The 26,906-nt window shown below is 42.3% G+C and overlaps 1 protein-coding gene across 2 annotated transcripts; it reads right to left on the bottom strand.

Annotated features, from left to right (window-relative positions):
* Nucleotides 1-915: 915 nt before the first annotated feature.
* Nucleotides 916-26,906, bottom strand: fgl1b (fibrinogen like 1B). 2 transcript variants are annotated; one of them, XM_043692133.2, is made up of 8 exons: nt 26,836-26,906; nt 18,298-18,376; nt 16,511-16,718; nt 7,998-8,157; nt 6,183-6,280; nt 5,979-6,067; nt 5,669-5,859; nt 916-3,307 (listed from the first exon to the last, which is right to left on the bottom strand). In XM_043692133.2, exons 2-8 carry the CDS (start codon nt 18,355-18,357, stop codon nt 3,118-3,120), a joined length of 996 nt encoding a protein of 331 aa, XP_043548068.2. In that variant the 5' UTR covers nt 18,358-18,376; nt 26,836-26,906; the 3' UTR covers nt 916-3,117. The 2 variants fall into 2 exon arrangements, with proteins under 2 accessions (XP_043548068.2, XP_043548069.2); XM_043692134.2 differs by having other exon boundaries at nt 16,511-16,715; nt 26,836-26,894.

The following is a 26,906-nucleotide window of genomic DNA, read 5'->3' as shown; positions in this document are numbered from 1 at the left end:
GGGCATACAGATTAAAATAATTATATATTTTACTTGAATATTTAATGTACAAAATGTTTCACCAGATGGATAGATAAGATCAGTTTTTTAAGGAACTGTCAGGCAGTTGAATTCTAAACAATTGTTTGTTTAATTAACTTTCTGTAAATTTAAATGTGAAGTTAAGCTTCTTGTATTTAGACAGAATGCGTATTTCAAACAATTGATGCCCTTTTGAAATAGTACATCTTCAAAATCGACCTGAGTTTAAAAATTAAGATGTTTTCTGAAAGGATTAAAATAAGGATATGGAGTGGGTTTTATATTAAAAGGTTATTCAATGGTCTAAAATCCCTTTGGAGACCCTTCCCGCTATGCTGAAAGCAAAGATTGAAATAATGTTTCTGTGTGACCTGAGCTCCATGCTTGCATTTCCTATCACAACTGCACACTTGCTAAAGAATATAATGTTAGATGATTCAGCACAGGTTCTAATAACATGTCGACTGTTTTCTTAAATATAGAAATTCTAATTTCGTAAAACAGCTTCTGTAGTGATTCTGTGGAAATGATAATGGTCTTTTTTAGATTAGATTAGATTCCCTACAGTGTGGAAACAGGCCATTTGGCCCAACAAGTCCACACCGACCCTCCGAAGAGTAACCCACCCAAACCCATTTCCCGACATTTACCCCTGACTCATGCACCTAAAACTATGCGCAATTTAACATGGCCAATTCACCAGACCTGCACATCTTTAGACTGTGGGGGGAAACCGGAGCACCTGGAGGAAACCCATGCAGACACAGGGAGAATGTGCAGTTTGGGTTTTAGCTTTTTGTAGAAATAGGTATATATTTATTACATGTAATCAATCTAATAGCTGACAGTCAAGGAAAGAATGGGGAAAATACAGAATGAACAGAAGCATTTGTTTATAAAGTTTACTTACTACTTTATTTTAATTGTACAGGGTTATCATTAAAGTCAAAGTTCTCATATTTGTATAGCTTTATTAAAGTAATATCACCTTTATTCCAGCAATTCAGCATGCAGGCTGAAATATGGTCCAACCAGAGGGATCAGAAGTAATTTTAATCTTATGGCACTCTAAGACTGAACACCATTTACCATTATACATGGATTAAAAAAACATGAAATTCCCAGACCTTTAGAAAAATAAAAACTTTCTTAATTAAACAATGTTAGTTTGCAAGAGTTTTCATTGTTTCAAGCTGGCATTTTATTATATTACATATTGGTTAAAGTATTGCCAGTTAGTCAACCACAAGAGGATATTCCCAAATGATCAGACAATTTCTATTTCTCTGATCCCGTATTTTCACAATGGTTTCAAAACAGTTCATGAATGTCAATGCTTTAAGGCTTATTAAATATGGCAATTAGTAGTAAACACAAACAGAAAGTGTGGGATAAACTCATCAGGTCATAGAGTCATGTAGCACTGAAGCAGACCCTTCAGCCCAACTCATCTGTGCCAACCAGGTTTCCAAAACGGAATTAGTCCCGTTTGCCAGCATTTGGCTCATATCCCTCTGCATCTTTCCTATCCATGTACCTTTTAAAAGTTATAACTATACCAGCCTTTACCACTTCCTCTAGCAGCTTGTTCCATATAAGCATCATCCTCTGTTTGGAAAAGTTGCCCCTCAGGACCCCTTTAAATCTTTCCCCTCACAACTCTAGTTTTGGATACCCTTACCCTGGGGAAAAGACCTTGGGTATTTACCTTATCCTTGCCCCTTGTAATTTTGTAAACCTCCGTAAGGTCACCTCTTAGCCTGGCAGCATCAGTGAAGACAGAAACAGAGTTAACGGCTCAAGGTCAATATAACTTCTTCAGAACTGGGAGGACTTGAAACTTAACTCTCTCTTCATTGATGCTGCCAAACCTAATGAACGTATCCAGCATTTTGAGTTTGTATTTCAGATTTCCACCGTCCAAAATACTTTGCTTTTATTTAGGAACAAACATTATTTTCAGTGAAAAAGCTCATTTGAACATAATATCAACAATTTACTTTAAACCCCAAAGATATACTTTAAGGAAAAAAGAGGAAACAATAAACAAGTGCTCAGTATGAATTTAAATGCCACATTTTGTACAGCACGGTAACATATTCTTGAACAGCCTTTAGGAGATTTAAGCTCAGGATATCTAACAGCCCTGTTACATTTAATTTCTATTCAGAATAATCACACAGTTGCAAATCTAAGGGCTGGTCCATGCTGAGGCTGGGATGTATTGAGTAAGCTTCAGGCTACATTTAAATGCTAGCAGTGAGCTGTGGACGCAAAACGGGTCACTGACCGGGGATGGAGAAAATCCACCATCTCTTATTAGGTACTCGATGGTAGGTCAGCCCTGGGGGAGCAAAATCAAACTCACTCAGATCAAAAAGGTCTCCAGCCTATTGCCAATATTTTGCTGCCCCACTCCTGACATTGCCTTTGCTCCTCCAAAGCTGCTCTACTTTTCTCAATGCACAAAGGTTGAGCATTTCTGAGCAACCTGAGGCAGTTGTCTCCCACAGAAAGCTGTTGGTTCCAGTTTGTTACATATATTCAAGGGGAAACTGGATGTGGCTCTTGCAGCTAAAGAGATTAATGGGTATGGACACAAAGCAGTAACGAGATACTGAAATTGCATAATCAACCATGATCATATTGAATGGTGGTGCAGGCTAGAAGGGCCGATTGGCCTACACCTACACTTATTTTCTGTTTTTTCTATAACCAGTGTAACCTTGTATTCCCATATTTAGCCTTCGCTAATTTCAGGAGACCAGAACTGCTCAACTGTTTATAGGGTCAGCTGTATATCAAATCAGACCTTGAATCAGTCCAACAAAATGGCCTGCTGCAAGTTAAGTATCCCACCCCTTCATTTTGTCATTATTTATGTCTTATGTGCAGATTGGAAATTTCAATAATTAAAATGGATGGACAAGACTTGACATTTTGTCATTACAACTTGTCACAAAGATTAGGCATGACCCACTTAACAATGCTTTAACGTACAAAATACGAAAGTCAAACTGGATAATATTTCTCTCCTCTTTGGATAAAGTAACCTGATATTTGGTATTAAAGATGTAATTCCTTATCAAATGAATATTAGCCCAGTTTGCTCTCATAATCTCCACTTCCAGCACTTGGGAAATAGTAGAGTGGTCTGATTTTCATAACTGTGTTTTTCAAAGAGTACCACCAGCCTGTCCAGGTGAACCAGATAATTCCCTTATCATATTTTCCAGTGTAGTTGCCATGTCGATAGTATTTTCCATTAAGGTTGGCTGCATGACACCTTTGATTTTGGGTAAAAATGAGAGATATGGATATTATTAAAAAGTTGTGGAGAGACAGGGGTATCACAGATTTAATCAAACAAACAAGTTTGACAAGAAATTTATCTTGGTTAGTGACCAAAAATAGATGAAATTGGCTTGGTCACCTGTCAAACTCAGCACCTGATATTTAATCCTAGTCACCGGTTAATGGACAGACAATTCTGTGTCACTATGCTGGATGAATTTTTAGCCCCTTAAATGTCTATAGAATGTGATAAATCCAAAGTCCACTTCCCTTTACAATTATTTCTTTAAGATTTCTGCTCTCTCAAAATCTAGAATTTAATCTATTTCCCCCTCCTTCTCAAAAGTGGTCAGAATTCATGTTTGAAAATATTTTTTTGTTTAATCCTTGAACACAGCAATATCTGTATGAGAAAAAGTGAGAAAATATCTGTGATGAGTAGCATTTTCCACGCACATTTAGAATTAAGCAAACAAAAACTGAAATTTGCTGGAGAAACTTGGCAAGTCTGGCAGCATCTGTGGAGAGAAAGCAGAGTTAACATTTCAAGACCTACTTCAGAACTGTACCCACAATTTTTTGTTTTATTCTGGAATTAAGCAAATCTGCTCAGTTGGATACTTTCTCTTGCTTCCAGAAAGCACTTTATGCCCAATATTGCAGGCATAGGTGTGTGTGTGTGTGTCTCATGTCAATTCAAAATTAATGATCACTTGGAATGTGGAAGTTAATTGATGAAATATGAATACCTTTGAGATACACACAAAACATGAAGTAGATTGAGATTAGCCAACCACACTATATTTGAGACTTCTGCATCCTGTGAAAAATAAGACGTTCATCACTTTTGTTTGAGATGCATTTAAACCTTTGTCACAAATTTTAGCAGATTGTCTCCCAATGTTTCCAGCTTAAATGAATAAAAATTAATTCAAACAAATTGAATTGGTCTCTAATGCGCAACACTGAAATAGATAGCAGATATCTATTTTTATTTTTTTCTTCAGTATCATCGAGTTATCATTTAAGCTAGTGCCATGACTTTTTGGTAAATTTATTTTCAAGCAATTTTGATATTGTTTGTCCTCTGCAATTTCAAAATTATAATGTTTCTTTGTTACTGGGTCTGCCAAAACAGGATAGTTCATTTAAGATTTTGTTCACTAAACAAAGGCAGCCTATGATAACAAGTTATTTACATTTAATTTAATGTGAATGTTGTGCATGCCTTATCTAGGTGTCAGTAGTCTGTTACTCAGTCATGTCTGCAACAGTGTACTTTCACCACTAGGTAGAGCTGCATATGCTCTAGATCCCTATTGCTATACCTGCAGAACCTCTAATACACGCAGAGGGTTATCTGCATAATCTCAGCTTTGTCTGTTTTTTTTTAACATGGTATGTGGTTAGGACATGGAGTGTCCTCCCCAAACTATAGAAAGCCAGGATTTTGAAATTGTTTTTAAAAGGGAAATGGATTTCATTACAATAATTTAGAAGTTAGAGGAGAACATTAACAATTGGAACTAAGTTGCCAACTCTTGCAGGAAGTTGTTGCTGATGTGAGGGGCCGAATGATCTCTATCACTTTAATCACAAAAATTGCTATGATTTCATTGGACATTTGAAACAACTGCACAGAGACTGGTATCCCATTACCAAGTCACCCTTTATTTACATGTGAACTGTAAAATGGACTGTGACTCATCAGTTGAGAGTGTTGGGCTGGAAACACACAGTAGGTCAAGCAGCATCCAAGAAGCAGGAAAATCAATGTTTCAGGCAAAAACCCTTCATCAGGCTGCGTGACTAGTCCCTAGACTGAGGGGAACTTTTGAATCTCCTGCTTATATCTGACAGGGCCCCCTGTTGGTCCAGATTAACAACCCCAATCGAGGATCTTATAGTCAATGAGATTCACCTGGCCCTGATTTCAATTACTACAACATTCCAACCAAAATGGAGCCCTGTCTTCTCTAAGTGACCACACTTGTATAGTTTCAGCAGAGGTCTCTGGATAACTCTTTGAGCAGGACACTGGGTATAGAAAATGGAAATGCAGCATTGATGGTATAAAAGAACCTGTTTTGGGGTGGAGTTTGAAATAATAGATAGTATTGTGTAGAAAGCCATTATGCATGATCTGGTATATTTAATTTATTTCTGTTTGATATGGCCACTGGGTGTAAAGATGAAAACAAATGTGCCATAATTTTGTGTAGCAAATACAACTGACCTTTTCATTATTTGGGCAGAAAATCATATTGTCCAGCCATAACTATTCTTTTTAGCAAAGATTGTATATAAATACCTTAATACACATAATTTTGTTTAAATAAATGCAACTTCATACCTGTTAAACCACCAGCCACATTTAGTTTCTTGTGAGCAACTCCCCTGCAGGTATCTGTCATTATCCTGGTCTGGAGTACTGAACTGCATCCCATTGTGAGAGGCTGACCACTGAAACTCTGGCACCAGGCCACCAGACAATGCATCCCCTGCATTCCCATCATAAGCTCCAAATGTTAGCCTGTATTTATCCTGGTTTAAACAGCAAAACAAATGTTTAACAAAAATAGTACACTTTCTTTGCCACAACATATTAGTCTACTGAACTCAGAATTAAAATAATATCTCTAATAAGTTTCAACTTCTCTCACCTTTTCATCTGAGATGTTAAAATTTTCATAGGTAGCATACCTCTTATCTCCATTCCAGTCTGTGAGGTCAAACTTTACTAAATACTTTCCTGCAAAATATCAATTTCACAATTATTAACGTTTCTAAAAGCTTTTCTTCTTGGTGAATTATAACTGCATGTTAAGTAGGATGTTCCAATACTTCAAAGCTGAATGCATTTCTACCTGCAGCCAGAATTTGATGTATCTTTTCATTTCCGAGCCAATATTCATCCTTCCTCCCTTGAAATGATCCAAAGCCTGATTTATAATCATCCCAGCCTCTGAAGAAAGAATGAATAGCAAGTATGGTACAAATCACTTACATTTTGTTTGAGAACAAAACATTTCCATTCATTTTATATTCTAGTTACATGCTGTTTTAGGACATTTATGACAAAAACAATTCACATTTTTATAGCATCTTTAAAGAAATTAAATGTCCCAAGGCATCTCACAACAGCATGATAAAATAAGTTAAGACTCTGAGCAACCAAGGGAGATTTTAGACCAGCTGATCAAAATCTTGGTCAAAGAGTAGGTTATACAAAGTGACTTCAAGGAGTAAAGTGAGGTACAGAGGGATGTAGACAGCAAATTCCAGAACTTAGGGTTTGGGTAACTGAAGGCATGCCTACCAATGTGGGAATGATTCTAATGGGGAATGCACAGGAGAGCAGAATTGGAAATGCACAGATATCTTTAAGGAATGTAGGGATTGAGGGGAATACAGTACTGAGATCTGGAAAGGCAAAGATGTGGTTGGATTTGTAAACATGGATTAGAATTTTAAAATCAAAGGGTTCTCGTCTGGGAGCCAATGTAGATCAGTGAGCACAGGGCTGACAGTGGAATAGGATTTTCTGTAATTTAAAGCATGAGCATCAGAGATTTTGAAGACTATGTGTTTCTAGAGTGTAAAATGGAAGAGACTAAACAGGTGTGCACTGATACAGTAGAGTTTAGAAATAACAGCATTCAGATGTTCATTATACTCATTTACTTTGTTCTATGATTTCTATGACCTGAGAGGGCAAGTTGTCTTTATCAATCAAGTACTAATTGCTCTATGAAGATTTGTTTGTTAATTATAACATTAATAATATTTAGATGTTGTTACGTAAGTAGCATCTTACAGTTAACAAATTTCAATTCTCGAATTAAACGAGACATTAGTGGGCAATAAATGGCAGGACCTGTAGGATGATTGATATACAGAGCATATGTAAGTACATAGCTTTCTGAAAATGAGAACACAACTAGATAAAGCAGTGAAGAAGACATACAGCATGTTTGCATTCATTAGTTCTATGGCTTATACAGCCCTTACTTCAAAATGAGAATTCAAAATTGCGCGGATGAGCCCACATTCAAAATGCTTCCTGACCATTTAATATAAATGAGATGTTAAAAAATTTTTTTTTAAGTTAATGTATATACTTAGTGAAAGATCAGGTTAATTGAGAGGCAATGTTTATTTTTAACAAGGAACATTTCACAATCATTCTATCTTTCCAAACCACATTGATTCATAATTTTCTCTGTGGCCTACCTGTCTTGGTATTGAAACAAATAGCAGTGTTAAGTGCACAAGAGCTATATCACATGAAAACACAATAGCATTCAGCAGTGCAGATTGCCTGTACCACTACTACATTAATATTCATTACTTAAGCACTAATGGTTTTGAACATTGGAGTAGTGTACAAATTCCATAGATGTTAAATCCAAAACAACACCTTTTGTTTTACAATACATTTGGAGAGTGAAAATTGCAATACATTACCAAAGGGTTTCTGTTGGACTTCAATAATTATATTGTGCTTTTTTACTATTCAGAATACAGTTAGAAACACTTTAAAACCATGGGCACATGTTGTAACATTGCCCTGATTTTCTAGGCAGTGGGTAGGCTATCATAAAATGCAAAATCCCAGTCTCTGAAAGAGAGGAAGTAGAATGATTGCAATATGTGGCCTTACTGTTATTCAGATCATTTACCTGTTAAAATTCACTTTGCCGTTACTGCGACGTTGAATAACTGTCCATCCTCCACCATCTGACATATCACAGTATGCCAGAAATGGTTCAGTCATAGACTTTGGCTTGATTTGGTAAAACCCGCTTGTGGTTTTGCCACTGTTGTAAATATCTGAACAATCTGTGCAAAAGGGAACCTTGTATTATTATCAATTCATATAAAAATACAAATTGAAAAGCCATGCAAAACCAGACCTAAGTTTGGAAGTGTGTAGTAAGTGATATAATAAAATTAAGCAAGAGAACAGCAGAATGGATCCTGTTCCAACCATGGTTCCCAACAAAGACGCAAGTAATATACTCTTGTATATGGCATACGAGGGAACAGGGTTTGTGAAGCTGGAATATCAAGTATAACTAAAAGCAAAGATGCTGGAAATCTGAAAGAATCAGTGAATGCTGGAGAAACTCAGCAGGTCTGGCAACATTTAAATCTGAATTATTCTGAAGAAGGGGCATATTGGACTCAATGTTTTTTTTTCTCTCTCTTTCTACAGATACAGCCAGATCTGCTGAGTTTCTCCAGCATTTTCTGTGTTCATGCCAGATATGAAACTAGTGGAAGTGCATTGCTAAAGGAGATTCTCCAGCTTGCCAAATGGGTGCAGATGATTGAGAAGTATCTGTATCTGAAATTGCACCGCCTCTACCTGTGATGATTTTGGTTGACCTGAAGTATTGATATTTTTGGTCAGACACACCTCTGGAGCAATTGAAACTTGAACCCTGACCTTCTGGCCCAGAATTAGGGATACTATCACTGTGCCAAAAGAACCCTGACCTAAAGTACTTTCAACACAGACTGATTCCATTCATGTGCTGGCAATTCAATGATCATTCAGCAAGTACATGGAATGAATATGTGACAAGTCACCACAGGTATAAAGACAGGTCACCACTCATATGTATAATTCTAAAAGTGCCTACTCTGCAGTCTTGCTTACACTCAGTTGGAGATAATGATGCTTAAATTCAACGTTGTTTTACGTGGAACAGGTGCACCAATGATAAATTTGTACTGCATTTGACTGTCACTAAATCCATTGGAGCATATCCTAATTTTACACTAGTTTGTTTTCGGCTTTACATGGGTATAATCACGTGGAATCATTTTTCTTTAGTTTACCTAAAGGCAGAGCCAAAGTAAGCAGGACTGGTCCTCCTGCATCCACATTAATATGGGTCTGCTGTCAGTGTGTGCTCTCTCACCTCTTTCTTATTGGCCTCGATTGCACCCCATCATGGGATGGGCAGGTTGCTTTTGAGGAAAGTTTAGACAGTCTAGGCTTTTATCTGCTGAAGATTAGGAGAGCAAGGGGTGACTTGAATGAGGATTATAAGATCCTGAGGGATTTTGACAGGTTGTGGAAAAGCTATTTCCTCTTGTGGACAATCTAGAACTAAGGGTCTCTGTTTCAAAATAAGGAAGACAGAGATGAGGAGAAATATTTTCTCTTCAGATGGTGGTGAATCTTTGGAATTCACTTCCTTGAACGATAGTGGAAGCAGCATCTTTGAATATATTAAGGGAGAGACAGATAGATTCTTGATTATCAAAGAAATGAAAGGTTATTGGGAGGTGAGTGGGAATGGGGAGGAGTCAGATCAGCTATACGTCTATTAATTGGCAGCATAGGCTTGAGGGGCTGAATGGCCTACATCTGATCCCAATTCAAATGCATCACCCACAGGCTAGTTCAGTATTCAAGTTGCTCGAGATTTGAAAGCCTCATGCTACCTGCATAATGGTGCCCAATTGGTGCCTACGCCTCACAGGATTCATCCCAGAATGCAATGGTTGGATTTATAATTTATATTTTCAAATAATGTGACTGTTGTGAGATTTAGTTCATGGCTTTAAAGGTCATGTCATCATAGTCATGCCAGACTATAGGGCTGCTCTCTCATTACAGAAAGGTGACTGGGGTAGTTTAACCTGAGGGTCACCACATCTCAGGTGAAGGAGGGTTTGAGAAGAGAGTCCTTCATGGTTACCTCAGCCAGGGCAAGAATTGAACCCAACCTTTGGTGTCATTCTGCATTGTAAACCAGCCACGTTTCTTCTTCCAGAAGGTGCACAAAGAGAGCTCCATGCTCAGCAGCCTGAAGAAAGAAGATGGCTCGATAACGTCATCTCAGGCTGACGTCATGAGGATCACAGCAATGCTCTTCCAGCACCACTGATCCAGAATCTGGTTTCCAGCATCTGCAGTCATTGTTTTTACCCTGTCATGAGGATCAGCACATCCTTCTGTGTCAGTCTGTATGATGCGAAACCGACCGACAGCGCGGCCTCCCAGTCATTCCTGTCCTCTATCACGGAGGTCTTAGACGAAAGAACATGGGAGAGGCTGGACCAGCTGCTATCTCTGGATAAGCTGACCAAGGCCCTTGAGTCCTTCGAAAAGAATAAAACTCCCGGAAGCAACAGCTTACCAATCGAGCTCTATTCTGCTCGGTGGGACTTGATTGGCCAGGACCTGCTGGAGGTGTATGTCAGTATGCTTTGGGCAGGTACCATGAGTGAATCCATGAGTAAAGGCATCATCACTCTCATTTACAAGCGGAAGCGGGAGAGGGAGGAACTCAGAAACTGGAGACCAATCTCACTATTGAATGCGAATTACAAAATTCTGTCAAAGGTAATCAACAACCGGGTCAGGTCTGCTTTGGGGGTGGCGAGTCACCCTGACCAAACCTGTGCTGTACCGGGCAGGAAGATCGCTGAGAGTCTCGCACTCCTCAGGAATACGATCGCCTATGTGCAGGACAGAGTGTTGGACATCTGCCTGATCAGCCTGGATGAGGAGAAAGCCTTTGACAGGATATCACCACACGTATATGAGAGATGTTCTCTCCAAAATGGGCTTTGGGGAGGGAATCTGCAATTGGATCAGACTGCTGTACACCAACATTGTCAGTGCAGTCTCAATCAATGGGTGGGAATCAGATAGCTTCCCAGTCAGATCTGGAGTCAGGCAGGGCTGTCCTCTCTCTCCTTCCTTGTTTGTGTGCTGCATAGAGCCATTTGCCGAGTCCATCAGGAAGGATGCGAGCCTGAGAGGGATGACCAATCCTGGCAGCGGGGACCTGCAGGTTAAGGCCTCCCTGTACATGGATGACGTCGCCGTTTTCTGCTCGGATCCGCTGTCCGTGCGCAGACTCATGTGCATATGTGACCAGTTCGAACGGGCCTCGGGGACCAAGGTAAACCGAGGCAAGAGCAAGGCCATGCTCTTCGGGAACTGGGCCGACTAATCCTCGATCCCCTTCACCGTCAGGACTGACCACCTGAAGGTGCTGGGTATTTGGTTCGGGGGGCGCTGGGCGTGCGCCAAGACTTGGGAGGAGCGTATCAGCAAAGTGAGGCAGAAACTGGGCAGATGGAAGCTACGAATGCTCTCCATCGCGGGAACAAAACCTGGACATTAGGTGTGAGGCACTGTCATTGCTGTTATATGTGGCACAGGTCTGGCCTATTCCCAGAACCTGTGCCGCTGCAGTCACCCGGGCCATCTTCCAATTTATATGGAGATCAAAGATGGACCGGGTCCGAAGAGACTCGATGTATAAAGATCTGGGCATCAGGGGAAAAAATACACCCAATGCCACCCTCACCCTGATGGCCACCTTTGTGTGTGGCTGCATCAAGCTGTGCATGGATCCCCGGTACGCAAACACCAAGTGTCACTACATACTGAGGTTCTACCTGTCCCCGGTGTTGCGAAGGATGGGCCTGGCCTCGCTGCCGCGGAACGCTCCGAGTAGTTGGACTTTTCCGTACCACCTGTCCTTCATGGAGAAGTTTATGAAGAAAAACACCTTTGACCACAAGCCCATCAGGAAGTGGTCAGCACGTAGTGTCCTTACGACCCTTCGGGAAAAGGAGAGGGCGGATCCTATCAAGCGGTTCCCTGAGCAGACTGTCAAAGCCATTTGGCAGAATGCCTCATCGCCAGAATCTTCCAACAAGCACCAAGATATGACTTGGCTGGTGGTGAGAAGGGCTCTGCCTGTGAGATCCTTTATGCATGCCCGGACTCTCTCCCGCACCGCACGCTGCCCTCGAAGCGGCTGCAGAGGGGACGAGACTGTCACACACCTCCTTCTGGAATGTGCCTATGCAGAAGAAGTCTGGAGAGGAATGCAGTGGTGTTTGTCGAGGTTTGTCCCGAGCAGCGCCGTGACGCGGGACTCCGTGCTCTACGGTCTGTTCCCTGGGACACACACCGAGACAAACATCAACTGCGCCTGGAGGATCATCACCTCGGTGAAGGACACTCTCTGGGTGGTCCGAAACCTGTTGATCTTCCAGCTGAAGGAGTTGACCCCGACTGAGTGTTGCAGACTGGCACATTCCAAGGTCCAGGACTACATGTTGGGGGACGTGCTGAAGCTTGCAGCAGCTGCCGCCAAGGTGAGGTGGGGAAAGACCACCGTGTAACGTCTGTCTGCCTAAGCACAGGGATCCGACACAGTAAGGGGGCTCTGCTGACCCCCCAGTAAATACGTGGATTGTAATCATACAGACCTGTATATATGAATGATTAATCTGTCTCTGTATGCAAAGAAATGGAATGTTTACGTATGTATGGCATGACCAATTGTACAGATCATCAAAATATTTCATGAATAAAGTATATTTTTGAAATAAAAAAAATTGCAAACTAGCCATCCAGCCAACTGAACTAACCGACATAACCAGGAACTAAGCAAGATCTGTTAAGTAATCAATCAATTCGATGATATTGTCAAATAGTATTTCCAATATTTGGATCAATTAGAGTCATAGAGATGTACAACACGAAAATAGACCCTTTGGTCCAACTCATCCATGCCAACCAGATAATCTAGTCCCACCTGCCAGCACCTGGCCCGTATCCCTCCAAACCCTTCCCATTCATATACCCATCCAAATGCCTTTTAAATGTTGCAATTGTACCAGCCTCTACCACTTCCTCTGGCACCTCATTCCATACACGTACCATCCTCTGCGTGAAAAAGTTGCCCCTTAGGTCTCTTCTATATCTTTCTCCTCTCACCCTAAACCTATGCCCTCTAGTTCTGGACTCCCCCCCCCCCCCCCCCCCCCCCCCCCCCGCAGGGAAAAGACTTTGTCTATTTATCCTATCCATGCCCCTCATAATTTTGTAAACCTCTATAAGGTCACCCCTCAGCCTCCGACGCTCCAGGGAAAACAGCCCTAGCCTATTCAACTTCTCCCTATCGCTCAAACCCTCCAACCCTAGCAACATCCTTATAAATCTTTTCTGAACCCTTGGGAAGGTGGAGAATCACCCTACAATAAGAATCAACCAAAGTTTGCAGACTCATCATCATCAGCACCAAGAGCAATTAGGGAAATGGGCTGTAAATGCTGGCCACCCAGTGACACCCACCTCCCAAGACTGAATAAAACAAAATTGTGTGTGAGATTGTCATTGCCATTGAGATAAAGTTTTACTTTACACTGAATACATTGAAATTAGTCTTGTATAAGAAGGAAGAAGAACTCTAAATGACAGAACCAGCAAAGAGGTTACACAGGAGGATATGGTTATATCATTTCAATTGGGATAATTAGGAGTTTAAGAATAATCTCCAGGAGTTAAGGGCAGGATTTAATCTTGGCATTGAGGGTGTTGAATCAGCAGCAGTTGCAGAACCAGCAGGAGATCTACCCTGCCAATTCTGGGGGAGGCCCAATAGAGTTAGGTGCCAATCAATCAGTCACTTAGCTAGCTGGTGTTGGGCCTTCACTCAGACTTTTGACCATCAGGGGCAGAAACGTTGCTCACTCAGAACCACCATTGCTGCCAAGGACATAGAGTACCTAGAGAGGGGCCCAGTATTGCCATAAGACCCACATCACAGTCAAGTGAGGATTAGATGGAAGTCTTAAGAAAGAGCTGGGGACTGGTTCTCAGAGGGACACCTTTCTGAATCCGGTGCCCTCAATCATGTGACTATGAACAAGGGACACTACACCTTCAGCTCAAAATACCCCTCCAGGACCTAGGAGGTGACCAACAAAAAAGAAAATTATGAATGGGAGTTTTTTTTAAGCAGTTCCACACATGTCATTGCTTGTTAGTATAAAGATTACTGGTTCTGCATGGTGTTTATACCAGGTGAAAGTGTTGAAAGTGCCATGGGTTGATATGGAGGATGGCAATGGATAGAGGTATGGATAAGGTCTTTTGCCCTCGCCTTTCTACTTAGGGATAGTGAACCACTTAAAGATGCCCTCCAACGCATCTCGTCCACATCCTGCACCCCCACCCTCAGACCCCACCCCTCCAACCATAACAAGGACAGAACGCCCCTGGTGCTCACCTTCCACCCTACCAACCTTTGCATAAACCATATCATCCGCTGACATTTCCGCCACCTCCAAAAAGACCCCACCACCAGGGATATATTTCCCTCCCCACCCCTTTCCGCCTTCCGCAAAGACCATTCCCTCCGTGACTACGCCCCCCTACAACCCACCCTCCCATCCTGGCACCTTCCCCTGCCACCGCAGGAACTGTAAAACCTGTGCCCACACCTCCTCCCTCACCTCCATCCAAGGCCCTAAAGGAGCCTTCCACATCCAAAGTTTTACCTGCACATCCACTAATATAATTTATTGTATCCGTTGCTCCCGATGCGGTCTCCTCTACATTGGGGAGACTGGGCGCCTCCTCGCAGAGCGCTTTAGGGAACATCTCCGGGACACCCGCACCAATCAACCACACTGCCCCGTGGCCCAACATTTCAACTCCCCCTCCCACTCTACCGAGGACATGGAGGCCCTGGGCCTCCTTCACCGCCGCTCCCTCACCACCAGATGCCTGGAGGAAGAACGCCTCATCTTACTCCTCGGAACACTTCAACGCCAGGGCATCAATGTGGACTTCAACAGTTTCCTCATTTCCCCTTCCCCCACCTCACCCTAGTTCCAAACTTCCAGCTCAGCACTGTCCCCATGACTTGTCCCACCTGCCTATCTTCTTTTCCACCTATCCACTCACCTTCATCCCCTCCCCCATTCACCTATTGTACTCTATGCTACTTTCTCCCCATCCCCACCCTCCTCTAGCTTATCTCTCCATGCTTCAGGCTCTCTGCCTTTATTCCTGATGAAGGGCTTTTGCCCGAAACGTCGATTTTATTGCTCCTTGGATGCTGCCTGAACTGCTGTGCTCTTCCAGCACCACTAATCCAGAATCTGGTTTCCAGCATCTGCAGTCATTGTTTTTACCTATTAAGAAGGTGGTCTGACTCCATGAAAATTGCATGAGTCTCAGAGATCTGAACTCCATACAACTCCACAACCACCATCCCCCCCTCCCCACTCAGTACCACCACCACCACCACAAAATGGAGTTGGTTGAGCCAGGAATACAGGGTGCACTCTCATCCTGCACCATCAAAAATTGAAGATCCAGGACTGGGTGATTTGTGGGTAGAATCCTAGACTGGATCCACTCTTCCACTTTAAATGTATCCTCACTCCATTCCAACACGGCTAGAGGCATGAAAACCCAGATCCGAAATCGAACTTCCAGTACAAGAGTACAATAGGAATGTATAAAAATGATTATACCAGCTAGTTTTGATATTAACTGATTTCATTTTTGCTCTCTATATAAAATAAGTTGAAAGATAGCTATTGAAGGTAATTTAGCCCATAGTCAGTATGAGTGGCACATGTGGGATATGCTGTGGGTTTCACCTGTGATCCTATTAAAAGCTGACTTCTGCTTTGCTCATTTTGTATGGTGACATTTTCTGACTTTGTGTTCTGATATTTACAACACAGCAGGAGGCCATTTGGTCCATCATGTTCCTGCTGATCAACACAGATCTGATTACTTTTTGCCAGATTTGCTCAAAACATTGAGTCTCTTGGTGATGACCACATAAATTTCTTTACTGATTTGCGTACTGGCAGTGAGCGGTAATATCCCATTGAACTAAATGCTTCACTATTATCGCAGAGGGTTTCCTCCGGGTGCTCCAGTTTCCTCCCACAGTCCAAAGATGCGCAGGTTAGGTGAATTGGCCATGCTAAATTGTCCATAGTGTTAGGTGCATTAGTCAGAGGAAAAGGTGTCTGGGTGGGTTACTCTTGGGAGGGTCGGTGTGGACTTGTTGGGATGAAGGCCTGTTTCACACTGTAGGGAATCTTATCTAATATAATCTAAGATATATCTTCCATAATGAATGACAGGTCTGTGCATATAAAACAGGAGATACCTGAAGCTTAGCAATGAAGGCTCTGAAAATGGTAACTTCACTTACAATTACTTCGTTTCCTACATCTTGTTCAATTCTTTCTATTAAGTTGCTAAAAAGTAACAAACATTCAAATGGAATGATTAATTTACTAAATATCACAAACAGCAAGTATTACAATCAGAGGAAACAGCTAACATTTCAAAGACTGTTTTTATATCAAACATGTTAACTTATATCGACATATTTACCATGGTGATATGCAAACTGGTGTGAAGTAATGGGTTGCAATGTTGTCCCTTGTTCATTCTTTTCTGCTGTTGTGCTTTTCTTTGACCAGTGCTCGTTATATTCCCTCAAATGCTTTAGTTGCCATGTTCCAAGTAGGAACTGAGCCTGCAAATGTTGTAACTGCTGTTGAAGCTTGGAGACTTCAAACATACATGTCTCATCCTCCTGCTAAAATGAAAAACATAACCCTGAAGCAAATTCCACACACACAGTGCCAAAACTTGTCTTGTGTTTTGGGAGCCATTGCTGCAGCTGTTACCATATAATGTGTATTCAATGAATGTCGAAATTTTCTCCTGATATTAGGGGGAGAGGTGCAGTTCAAGGTGAACTTGAGTGGGCAGTAGCTGAGTACATGAAGAATGATTGTAAGTTGGTAGGATCCGTTGAAGTGGGTGAAGACTCAAAGGGGGCATTGACACTGGCTTAGGTCGAATAGAATTTTAGAGTACAGAACCAGCTTGGGCAATTCCTTCCAACCTATTGACATAAAATGAATTGGCAAAGGGAAGAAACTCACTGTCCTGCAGAAAATACATGTTCCAGGCCAAATTTCAAAAATCAAACCACAGATCTCAGAGGAAGGGTAGAAACATGATCCCGGTCCATGCCCCAACAAAACATGACCTCAATATAAAAATAAAAATAAAGCTCAGCGTTAGACTGCAATAGCCCAGATGATCTGCTGGCAGAACGGTCACCATTCTCATTGGGAATCTTTTCTACTAGATATAGTGCACAATTCACGATAATCGAGTGGTGCATCCTCCTTCGAGCATGTGGCTCTATAAATCCACTCCTCCATGTGGCTCTGGAGAAGCAGGAGTAGAAGGATCCACTGCACTCTCCCTTCTCTTAGGATTAAAACAGCAGCCCACTGAGAGTGCTGTAGACTGAGCTGGCCTCTTCATCCTCAGACTACAGCAACTAGCACAAGATCCTCTCTAGATCTTCATTTTAAAGGGGAAGTTCTTACAAATCACGACTCCCAAATATCAATGGCAACTGAGCACAAGCTATGGTCTTCAACTCCCTACAAAAGGCATAAAAGTAGTGATGATAAGAAGATTCTAATACAATTGTTATATTGCTTCCTGTTAATATTACCCAAATTCACAACTATTGCTAAGATTCCACATAATCCAGAACAGACAATTCAAGCCTAAGTACAAGGCTGAAGTCAGTAACATGGTGGAATACTGCTCACTTGGACTTATGTGAATGAGCTCCAACAGTGCTCAAGAAACTCTACTTTATACACAAAGCAGTCCATTTGATAGGCAGCCCAGTCACCACCTCAAGAACTCACTGTATCCACCATTGGCAGATATGGTTGCAGTTTGTATCACCTAATGTACTCACTGTGACAACTCCTGGAGTGTGCTTTGACAGAATCTCCACCACCTAGAAGGGCTAAGAAACAAGGTCTGTGGAAACACCACCAACTTCAGGACCCCCATCCAAGCCACATGATATTCTGATTTGTTGCATGTTTATTCCAGAAACCTGGACTCCCTATAGGTTAGCATTGCAGGAGTCAGTTCACCACATGAATTGCAATGGTTCAAGAAGAAAGGTCATTACTTCAGTGGTAATCAGGAACGCTCCTTGCAGCGATACGACAGTGATATTTACTTTGAAAATGGCTTACACCCTAACTCATTTGCAACTTCAAATTCCATTCAGAAAAAATAGAGAATTCAGACATGTTTAGAAAAGATTACATTTTGAATTTGGGCACACATACCAAAGCTCTGTGAGCTGCTAAACTTTGATCCAAGAAAAGTAAAAAGACCAGTAGCATCATGGCTTCCAATGTTTTCTACCTGCAAAAAAACAAATTCATCTTAAAAAACATTGGTGTCACAAAAGAATCATAGAGTGACTTGCCCTCTATCTAACTTTTCATATTTTTCTACATTTGAAGAGACTCACTGGAATAGATTTTCAACTTAAGAACTGAAGGTAAAACTATATTTTTGAGAATTGAAGTTGCATTCGATTTACCTGAATCTCATGAAAATTGGGCAACCTCTGAAATAGATGATTAACCTGAAAGATCAACTTCAGTGAAATAATAAGTCTACATTATTGAGTGGTGTTTTGGTAACAATGTCAGGGCTTTCCTTTATCGGTCAGAGTATTGAGTACAGGAGTTGGGAGGTGATGTTGTGGCTGTACAGGACATTGGTTAGGCCACTGTTGGAATATTGTGTGCAATTCTGGTCTCCTTCCTAACGGAAAGATGTTGTGAAACTTGAAACGGTTCGGAAAAGATTTACAAGGATGTTGCCAGGGTTGGAGGATTTGAGCTGTAGGGAGAGGCTGAACAGGTTGGGGCTGTTTTCCCTGGAGCATTGGAGGCTGAGGGGTGACTTTATAGAGGTTTACAAAATTATGAGGAGCATGGATAGGATAAATAGACAAAGTCTTTTCCCTGGGTTGGGGGAGTCCAGAACTAGAGGGCATAGGTTTAGGGTGAGAGGGGAAAGATCTAAAAGGGACCTAAGGGGCAACTTTTTCACACAGAGGGTGGTACGTGTATGGAATGAGGTGCCAGAGGAAGTGGTGGAGGCTTATACAATTGCAACATTTAAAAGTCATTTGGATGGGTATATGAATAGGAGGGGTTTGAAGGGATGTGGGCCAGGTGTTGGCAGGTGGGATTAGATTGGGTTGGGATAACTGGTCGGCATAGACTAGTTGGACCAAAGGGTCTGTTTCCATGCTGTACATCTCTACGACTCTGTGACCACATAAACTTCACTCAATGAGTGGAATTTACTGTGCCACTGATGAAACTATGATCTACAAGGCATATTTTGTCCTGTTTTTTGTTTATGAAGAAAGATTGAGACAAAGGTGAGGAGCGCCCTGCTCCAAAGCCAATAAAGCAACCGGTTTGTGAGGCTTTGAGGTTATTTTTTACAGTTGGAACAATCGAAGTAGTCTGAATGGATTGGGTCAAACTCCCACAGAACCAGATTTTTTTTAGTGTTAGCATTCAGTAGCAGGTACCGGGGTGTTTAAGCTGAATGTGGAAGTTTTTATTCCTCTCTCTGTTACAGGTGTAAGCTGGGTCTCTCTTCCTGCTGCTAGAATTGCATGTGAGATAGTCTATTTTGCTGAATTTGCCTTTGCCAAGGGTGTGTTTATGAGATATTAGTATATTGGTAGCAGTAATGGTTTATATATATATCACATTTTATTCATTTCGATACTGTCACAATCGAACCAATTCTTTTCTTCCATTTTTATCTTGTCTGTATTTTAACTTTGTTGTATGACTAAAGTGTGTTTTGCTTCAAGCCTGGTAGTTTGACCAATCGACCTTACACTTGTCTTTAAAATAAGACAAAGTTTGGGTCTAGGCTGTCTTCTTAATATATTTTGAGGGAGTTTGGTCTGGTTCATAACAGGCCACTGAGAACCGGAAATGTAACTTTACCAACCAGGAGGTGAAATCCTAGCTCCCTGATGCTGAGTAGAGTTTAAGTGATTTAGTTAGCAGCATTTCAGTGGTAGGTCAGGACTCATGGTGCGCCAATGATAGGAACCACATTTCCATCCACTTGTATCCAAAACTCATTAAATAGCAATTTTTCCAAGTTACTTCCGATCTTAATGATTAAGTCAGTGGTGAATGGAAAACACATAACATCTTATTTAAGACATTTTAAAACAAAATTATCAGTTTTCAGGATGGGGCTTCACTGTCTGGACCAATATTTGGTGGAGTTGTGGATAGTGTCGGCTGCAAAGGGACTTGGATATGATGCAGAGCTGGGCTGAGGAGTGGCAGATGGAGTTCAACCCCGCCAAGTGTGAGGTTGTCCATTTTGGAAAGACAAATAAGAATGCGGAATACAGGGTTAACGGTAGGGTTCTTAGTGAGGTGGAGGAACAGAGGGATCTTGGAGTCTATGTTCATAGGTCTTTGAACTCAGGTGGATAGAGCTTGTAAGAAGGCCTATGGTGTATTAGCGTTCATTAGCAGAGGGATTGAATTCAAGAGTCATGAAGTGATGTTGCAACTGTACAGGACTTTGGTTAGGCCACATTTGGAGTACTGTGTGCCGTTCTGGTCGCCTCACTTTAGGAAAGATGTGGAAGCTTTGGAGAGGGTGCAGAGAAGATTTACCAGGATGTTGCCTGGAATGGAGAATAGGTCGTACGAGGATAGGTTGAGAGTGCTAGGCCTTTTCTCATTGGAACGGTGAAGGATGAGGGGTGACTTGATAGAGGTTTATAAGATGATCAGAGGAATAGATAGAGTAGACAGTCAGAAACCTTTTCCCCGGGTACAACAGAGTGTTACAAGGGGACATAAATTTAAGGTGAAGGGTGGAAGGTTTGGGGAGATGTCAAGGGTGGGTTCTTTACCCAGAGAGTGGTGGGGGCATGGAATGCGCTGCCTGTGGGAGTGGTAGAGTCAGAATCTTTGGTGACCTTTAAGCGGCAATTGGATAGGTACATGGATGGGTGCTTAAGCTAGGACAAATGTTCGGCACAACATCGTGGGCCAAAGGGCCTGTTCTGTGCTGTATTGTTCTATGTTCTATTTATTGCCAATTCCTTATTGCTTTGGGGAGGGTGGTGAGCTGATTTATTGAACTGTTACATTCCATGCATTTAGGCACACTCACACTTCTGGGAGTGAGATCCAAGGATAGTGAAGGAATGGTGATATATTTCCAAGTTAGGGTGATGTGTGAGTTGGAGAGAGCTTGCAGGTGGTGGTGTTTCCATGTACTGGCTGCCTTTCTTTTTCTAGATGGTAGAGGTCACAGGTTTGGGAGGTGCCATTGAATGAGCCATTATGAGTTGCTGCAGTGCATCTTATGAATGATACACATTGCTGCAACTGTGCATAGATGGTGAAGGGAATGAATATCTATGGTGGCAGACAGGATGTCAATCAGCAGGCTGCTTTGGCCTGAGGGATTGTCAACTTTCCCCAGTATTGCTGGAACAACACCCATCAAGGCAAGTGGAGAATATTTTATCCCACTCCTAATTTGTGTGCTGTTGATGGTGGGCAATTATTGGGGAGATAGATGGTGAATTGCTCAACGCAGAATTCCCAATACTTACCCAGCCATTAATATGACTTGTTCAGTTCAGCTTTTTATCAATTATTGCTTGGAAATTATCATTGTTTAACACTTATGTGCCTCAGATGTTATTTACCACTGCATGAATTCTTTATGGGACCATTCTAAGCTCAATTACCTTTAGTTGCTTCATCAATGACCATCCCTTCATCATAAGGTCAGAAGTGGGAATGTTCGTTGAAGATTACACAATGCTTGGCAACATTCACAACTCCTCAGATTCTGAAGCAGTCAGTGTCCAAATGCAGCGAGGCCTGGACAATATCCAGGCTTGGGTTGAAGGTGGCAAGTAACATTTGAACCACACAAATACCAGGCAATGACCAGCAACAGAGAATATAGCCATCATCCCTTGACATTCAATCGCGTTACCATACTGAATGCCCCATGGTCAACATCCTCAGGGTCACCATTCATCAGAAACTGAACTTGACTTACCATATAAATATATTGGCAACAGGAGCAGATTAGAAGCTAAGAGTATTGCAGCAGATAACTCACCTCTTGACTCCCCAAAACATATCCATCTGCAAAGCACAAGTCAGGAGTGTAATGGAATATTCCCTGACTTGCCTGGATGGGTGCCGCTCCAACAACACTCAAGAAGCTTGACACCACCCAGAACAAAGAGCCCACTTGATTGGTATCACATCCACTAATAGCCACTCCCTTTGCCACCAATACTCTAGCAGGAATGTGCAAGGTGCACTAGAGTGTCTGTGAAGCTGCTCGATTGTTGGAAAAACTTAATTTATTCAGTTCTATCCTTCAGGTATCCATTATCAAGCAATCACAACAGATGAACAAATCCTGCCTTAGCAGTGTTGACAGGGGTTCAGTGGAAAGTACACTACAGCTGTTGATAAAGTAAATTTACTTGAACATCTGAGCTGGCAATATTGAAGATGTAATGATTTGACTAGGGAACATATTCTGCTATGAAAAGCCAACAATTAAACAAAGTTAAAAGTGCATCATTTCATTCTCAATTCACAATGACAGAAGTTTCACAGCTACTTTATAGATGGTCTAGTTTAACGTATGGGGTACAAGATGTATCACCATTCAGCTGTTGAACAGGCAACCCAGTGACAACAGAACTCCTAAAATGCACTGTTTTGTAATAATGGGCAGAATCTTATAGAGGTCTGAGCGAGACGGTGAAATCTGTGGCAGAATCAGATGAGAAGTCTGATTGCAGTGTGTGCCTGGTGACTAGACAGAGCCTGATGATGCTGACTGTGTTCACAACAAGTTGAGTTACCTTCCCCACTTCCCATTCTCAAGAGCTAAAATGCAACTGGAAAATGGCTGTGACAAGCCCAAGATGAGTGGAGTGAATACCACTTTGATGGGTGGAATCATAAGATCCATTGCTCCTGTACATGAGGATGTTGAAGGGGCAAATGCACAACACATGTGTTTGTAAACATTTCTTTGCATATATGCAGTGCATGCAGAGTGAACATGCTGCTGCATAAAGTACAGGGCAAAGGCAGATTGCACCAAACCATTGGTGCCAGATAAACTATCATTGTCATCTCAGTGCTGCAGGAATTATCAACAATAATTTAAAAGGAAGCAAATGCTGCCCAAAAGCACTCCATCACCTGTGGAGTTTCTGAGGTGCTGTGGGACAGGGATTAACATTGTTGTATAAATGCAATCGGAAGTGGAATAGTTGAGACGGATCTGGGATGGGAAAGAGGTCAGAGTACAGCAGCCACTCCCTTTTTGATGTGATGTGTTAGACACTCAGCTGTTGAGGCACCTTCCCCAAGTTGGTGCAGATACTACGGCCAGGGCAGTACTGCAGTGTAAACTGGGTTTCCATAGCCTGAGTGGTCTAGATGAGCTCTCAGTTATATACTGGACATAGTGTGCTGCACAACCCTGCACAGTTGGTGTGTGGTAGATGCTGAAGGAATCAAGGAAATGGGAACAGTCATCCAAGGAGAAGGACTGTTTAAGAAGGGCGGTAAAGACAGGCCAGGGAACTATAGACCGGTGAGCCTGACCTCGGTGGTATGCAAGTTTTTGGAGGGAATCAAGACGGACAGGATGTACATGTATTTGGAAAGGCAAGGACTGGTTCGGGGTAGTCAACATGCTTTGTGCGTGGGAAATCATGTCTCACAAACTTGATTGAGTTTTCTGAAGAAGTAACAACGAAGATTATTGAGGGCAGAGCAGTAGATGTGATCTATATGGACTTCAGTAAGGCGTCCGACAAGGTTTCCCATGGGAGACTGATTAGCAAGGTTAGATCTCATGGAATACAGGGAGAACTAGCCATTTGGATACAGAACTGGCTCACAAAGGTAGAAGACAGAGGGTTGTGGTGGAGGGTTGTTTTTCAGACTGGAGGCCTGTGACCAGTGGAGTGCCACAAGGATCGGTGCTGGGCCCTCTACATTTTGTCATTTACATAAATTATTTGGATGCGAGCATAAGAGGTACAGTTAGTAAGTTTGCAGATGACACCAAAATTGGAGATATAGTGGACAGTGAAGAGGGTTACCTCCGATTACAACAGGATCTGGACCAGATGGGCCAATGAGCTGAGAAGTGGCAGATGGAGTTTAATTCAGATAAATGCGAGATGCTGCATTTTGGGAAAGGAAATCTTAGCAGGACTTATACACTTAATGGTAAGGTCCTAGGGAGTGTTGCTGAACAAAGAGACCTTGGAGTGCAGGTTTATAGCTACTTGAAAGTGGAGTCGCAGGTAGATAAGATAGTGAAGAAGGCGTTTGGTATGCTTTCCTTTACTGGTCAGAGTATTGAGTACAGGAGTTGGGAGGTCATGTTGCGGCTGTACAGGACATTGGTTAGGCCACTGTTGGAATATTGCTTGCAATTCTGGTCTCCTTCCTATCGGAAAGATGTTGTGAAAGTTGAAAGGGTTCAGAAAAGATTTACAAGGATAGATTTTAGATTAGATTACTTTACAGTGTGGAAACAGGCCCTTCGGCCCAACAAGTCCACACCGACCCGCCGAAGCATAACCCACCCATAACCCTACATTTACCCCTTACCTAACACTACGGACAATTTAGCATGGTCAATTCACCTGACCTGCACATCTTTGGACTGTGGGAGGAAACCGGAGCACTCGGAGGAAACCCACGCAGACACGGGGAGAATGTGCAAACTCCACACAGTCAGTCGCCTGAGGCGGGAATTGAACCTGGGTCTCTGGCGTTGTGAGGCAGCAGTGCTAACCACTGTGCCACCCCATCTGATGTTGCCAGGGTTGGAGGATCTGAGCTACAGGGAGAGGCTGAACAGGCTGTGGCTGTTTTCCCTGGAGCGTCGGAGGCTGAGGGGTGACCTTATAGAGGTTTACAAAATTATGAGGGGCATGGCTAGGATAAATAGACAAAGTCTTTTCCCTGGGATCAAGGATTCCAGAACTAGAGGGCATAGATTTAGGGTGAGAGGGGAAAGATATAAAAGAGACCCTAAGGGGCAACTTTTTCACGCAGAGGGTGGTACGTGTATGGAATGTGCTGCTAGAGGATGTGGTGGAGGCTGGTACAATTGCAACATTTAAGAGGCATTTGGATGGGTATATGAATAGGAAGGGTTTGGAGGGATATGAGCCAGGTGCTGGCAGGTGGGACTAGATTGGGTTGGGATATCTGGTCGACATGGATGGGTTGGACCAAAGGGTCTGTTTCCATGCTGTACATCTCTATGACACTATGACAATGTCATTGAACTGAAGGAAGTTTGCTTTGTGAATGACAGAATTTAGCAGCTGCATTGGGTGCTATAAGGCAGACGGGACCTGACTGACACCCTATTCCAGTAGATGTTAGCTGGGTGAAGGAGACCATCACGGATTGTCATGGTTAAGATGCTAACATTTGGTCTGCACTGTGGGACTGAACTGCATCCTGGATGTGTATACTTTGTGTCCCCTTTATCTGGCTGTCAACATAGGATTATATTTGGATTTGTCCGATTGCTTGTTGGAATAGTGCCGGTTGGCGTGGTGGCTCAGTGGTTAGCACTGCTGCCTCACAGCACCAGGGACCCGGGTTCAATTCCAGCCTTGGACGACTGTGTGGAGCTTGCACATTCTCCCCGTGTCTTCGTGGGTTTCCTCTGGGTGCTCCGGTTTCCTCCCACATTCGAAGATGTGCAGGTCAGGTGAATTGGCCATGCTGAATTGCCCATAGTGTCAGGTTCATTAGTCAGGAGTAAGTGTAGGGTGGGTTGCTCTTTGGAGGGTCGGTGTGGACTTGTTGGCCGAAGGGCCTGTATCCATATTGTAGGGATTCTAATCTTCTAATCTTGTCTGTATATGATGTTCCCCTACTAGAAAATGACAAGATGCAGGTCACCTGTGGACATTCCAGCTAACATCTACTGGAATAGGTTGTCAGTCAGGTCCGGTCTGCCCACAGTGACTGGAACTCATTGAGGGTGGGTAGAGGAGACATATTTAAGGAGAGGTCTGATGTGTGACATTGTAGTTAAACAGTGACTCAGCTGTGAGAAAGGAGTTGCATGTGTGAGGAAGAGTTAGTCATGCTAGCTAGGTGCTGTGGGCAGCAATTGGCTTTGTGGCAGCTGTGCCATTACATTACTGGTGATGGGTAATGCTAGGCTGCCAACACTTGCCTGGGAGTGCAGCAGGCTTTGAAAGATGGCTTTGGCACAGGGATTGCTGGCTTTCCGACAACTGTCCATTGAGTGACGAGTTATTCTGGGAACAGTGTGTGGTTAGATGGGGCCAGAATCAGAAGGGAGGAACTCTGTCAGGGTGGACTAGATAGTTAATGTGACTATTTTATTAAGATAAGGTGAAAATTCTTGCTAGGCCTCACAGTTAAAATCCCTCTGAAAGTCTCAGTGCATTTAGAAAACAAAAAAAACAAAGATTCAATCTATTATGTTAGTACAAAAGACTTGTTTGGCTTGTCTTTTTGACAGATTCACTTTTAACAGATTTGTTTCTTCATTTAAAATAACTATTGATACCTTAAAAGTCAAATCATAATGTTTTGCAATATATATGACACCAAAATGCAAACAAATACTTGAAAAGCAATGGTAAATTAAGAAAGCACTTAGCATTTTTATACATTTGGCATGACTTCAAACTTAGCCTGATTAATTACATTTTTACAGTGATAAACAAGATGGAGAACAAAACTCACCTGAACTATGGTAATATCTCATAAAGTATTCTCACAGTGCAGTCTGTGTTCGAAGGCTTACACGAATAAGA

The sequence above is a fragment of the Chiloscyllium plagiosum genome, unplaced genomic scaffold (genome assembly GCF_037043375.1).
Source record: "Chiloscyllium plagiosum isolate Xiang-an unplaced genomic scaffold, Cpla_swu_hap1 HiC_scaffold_6, whole genome shotgun sequence".
Taxonomy (NCBI): domain Eukaryota; kingdom Metazoa; phylum Chordata; class Chondrichthyes; order Orectolobiformes; family Hemiscylliidae; genus Chiloscyllium; species Chiloscyllium plagiosum.
The sequence above is the reverse complement of the archived record's forward strand: the minus strand, read 5'-3'. Positions and strand labels throughout refer to the sequence as shown.

What these genes read in the sequence shown, in the direction of transcription:
- fgl1b (XM_043692133.2), bottom strand. Translation starts at nt 18,357, where the DNA reads ATGATGCTACTGGTCTTTTTACTTTTCTTGGATCAAAGTTTAGCAGCT. An exon ending in GGCAAAGTGAATTTTAACAG is followed by an intron (nt 6,281 to 7,997) that starts GTAAATGATCTG and finishes TTCTTTCTTCAG; the next exon opens with AGGCTGGGATGATTATAAAT. An exon ending in TTAACATCTCAGATGAAAAG is followed by an intron (nt 5,860 to 5,978) that starts GTGAGAGAAGTT and finishes TGTTTAAACCAG; the next exon opens with GATAAATACAGGCTAACATT.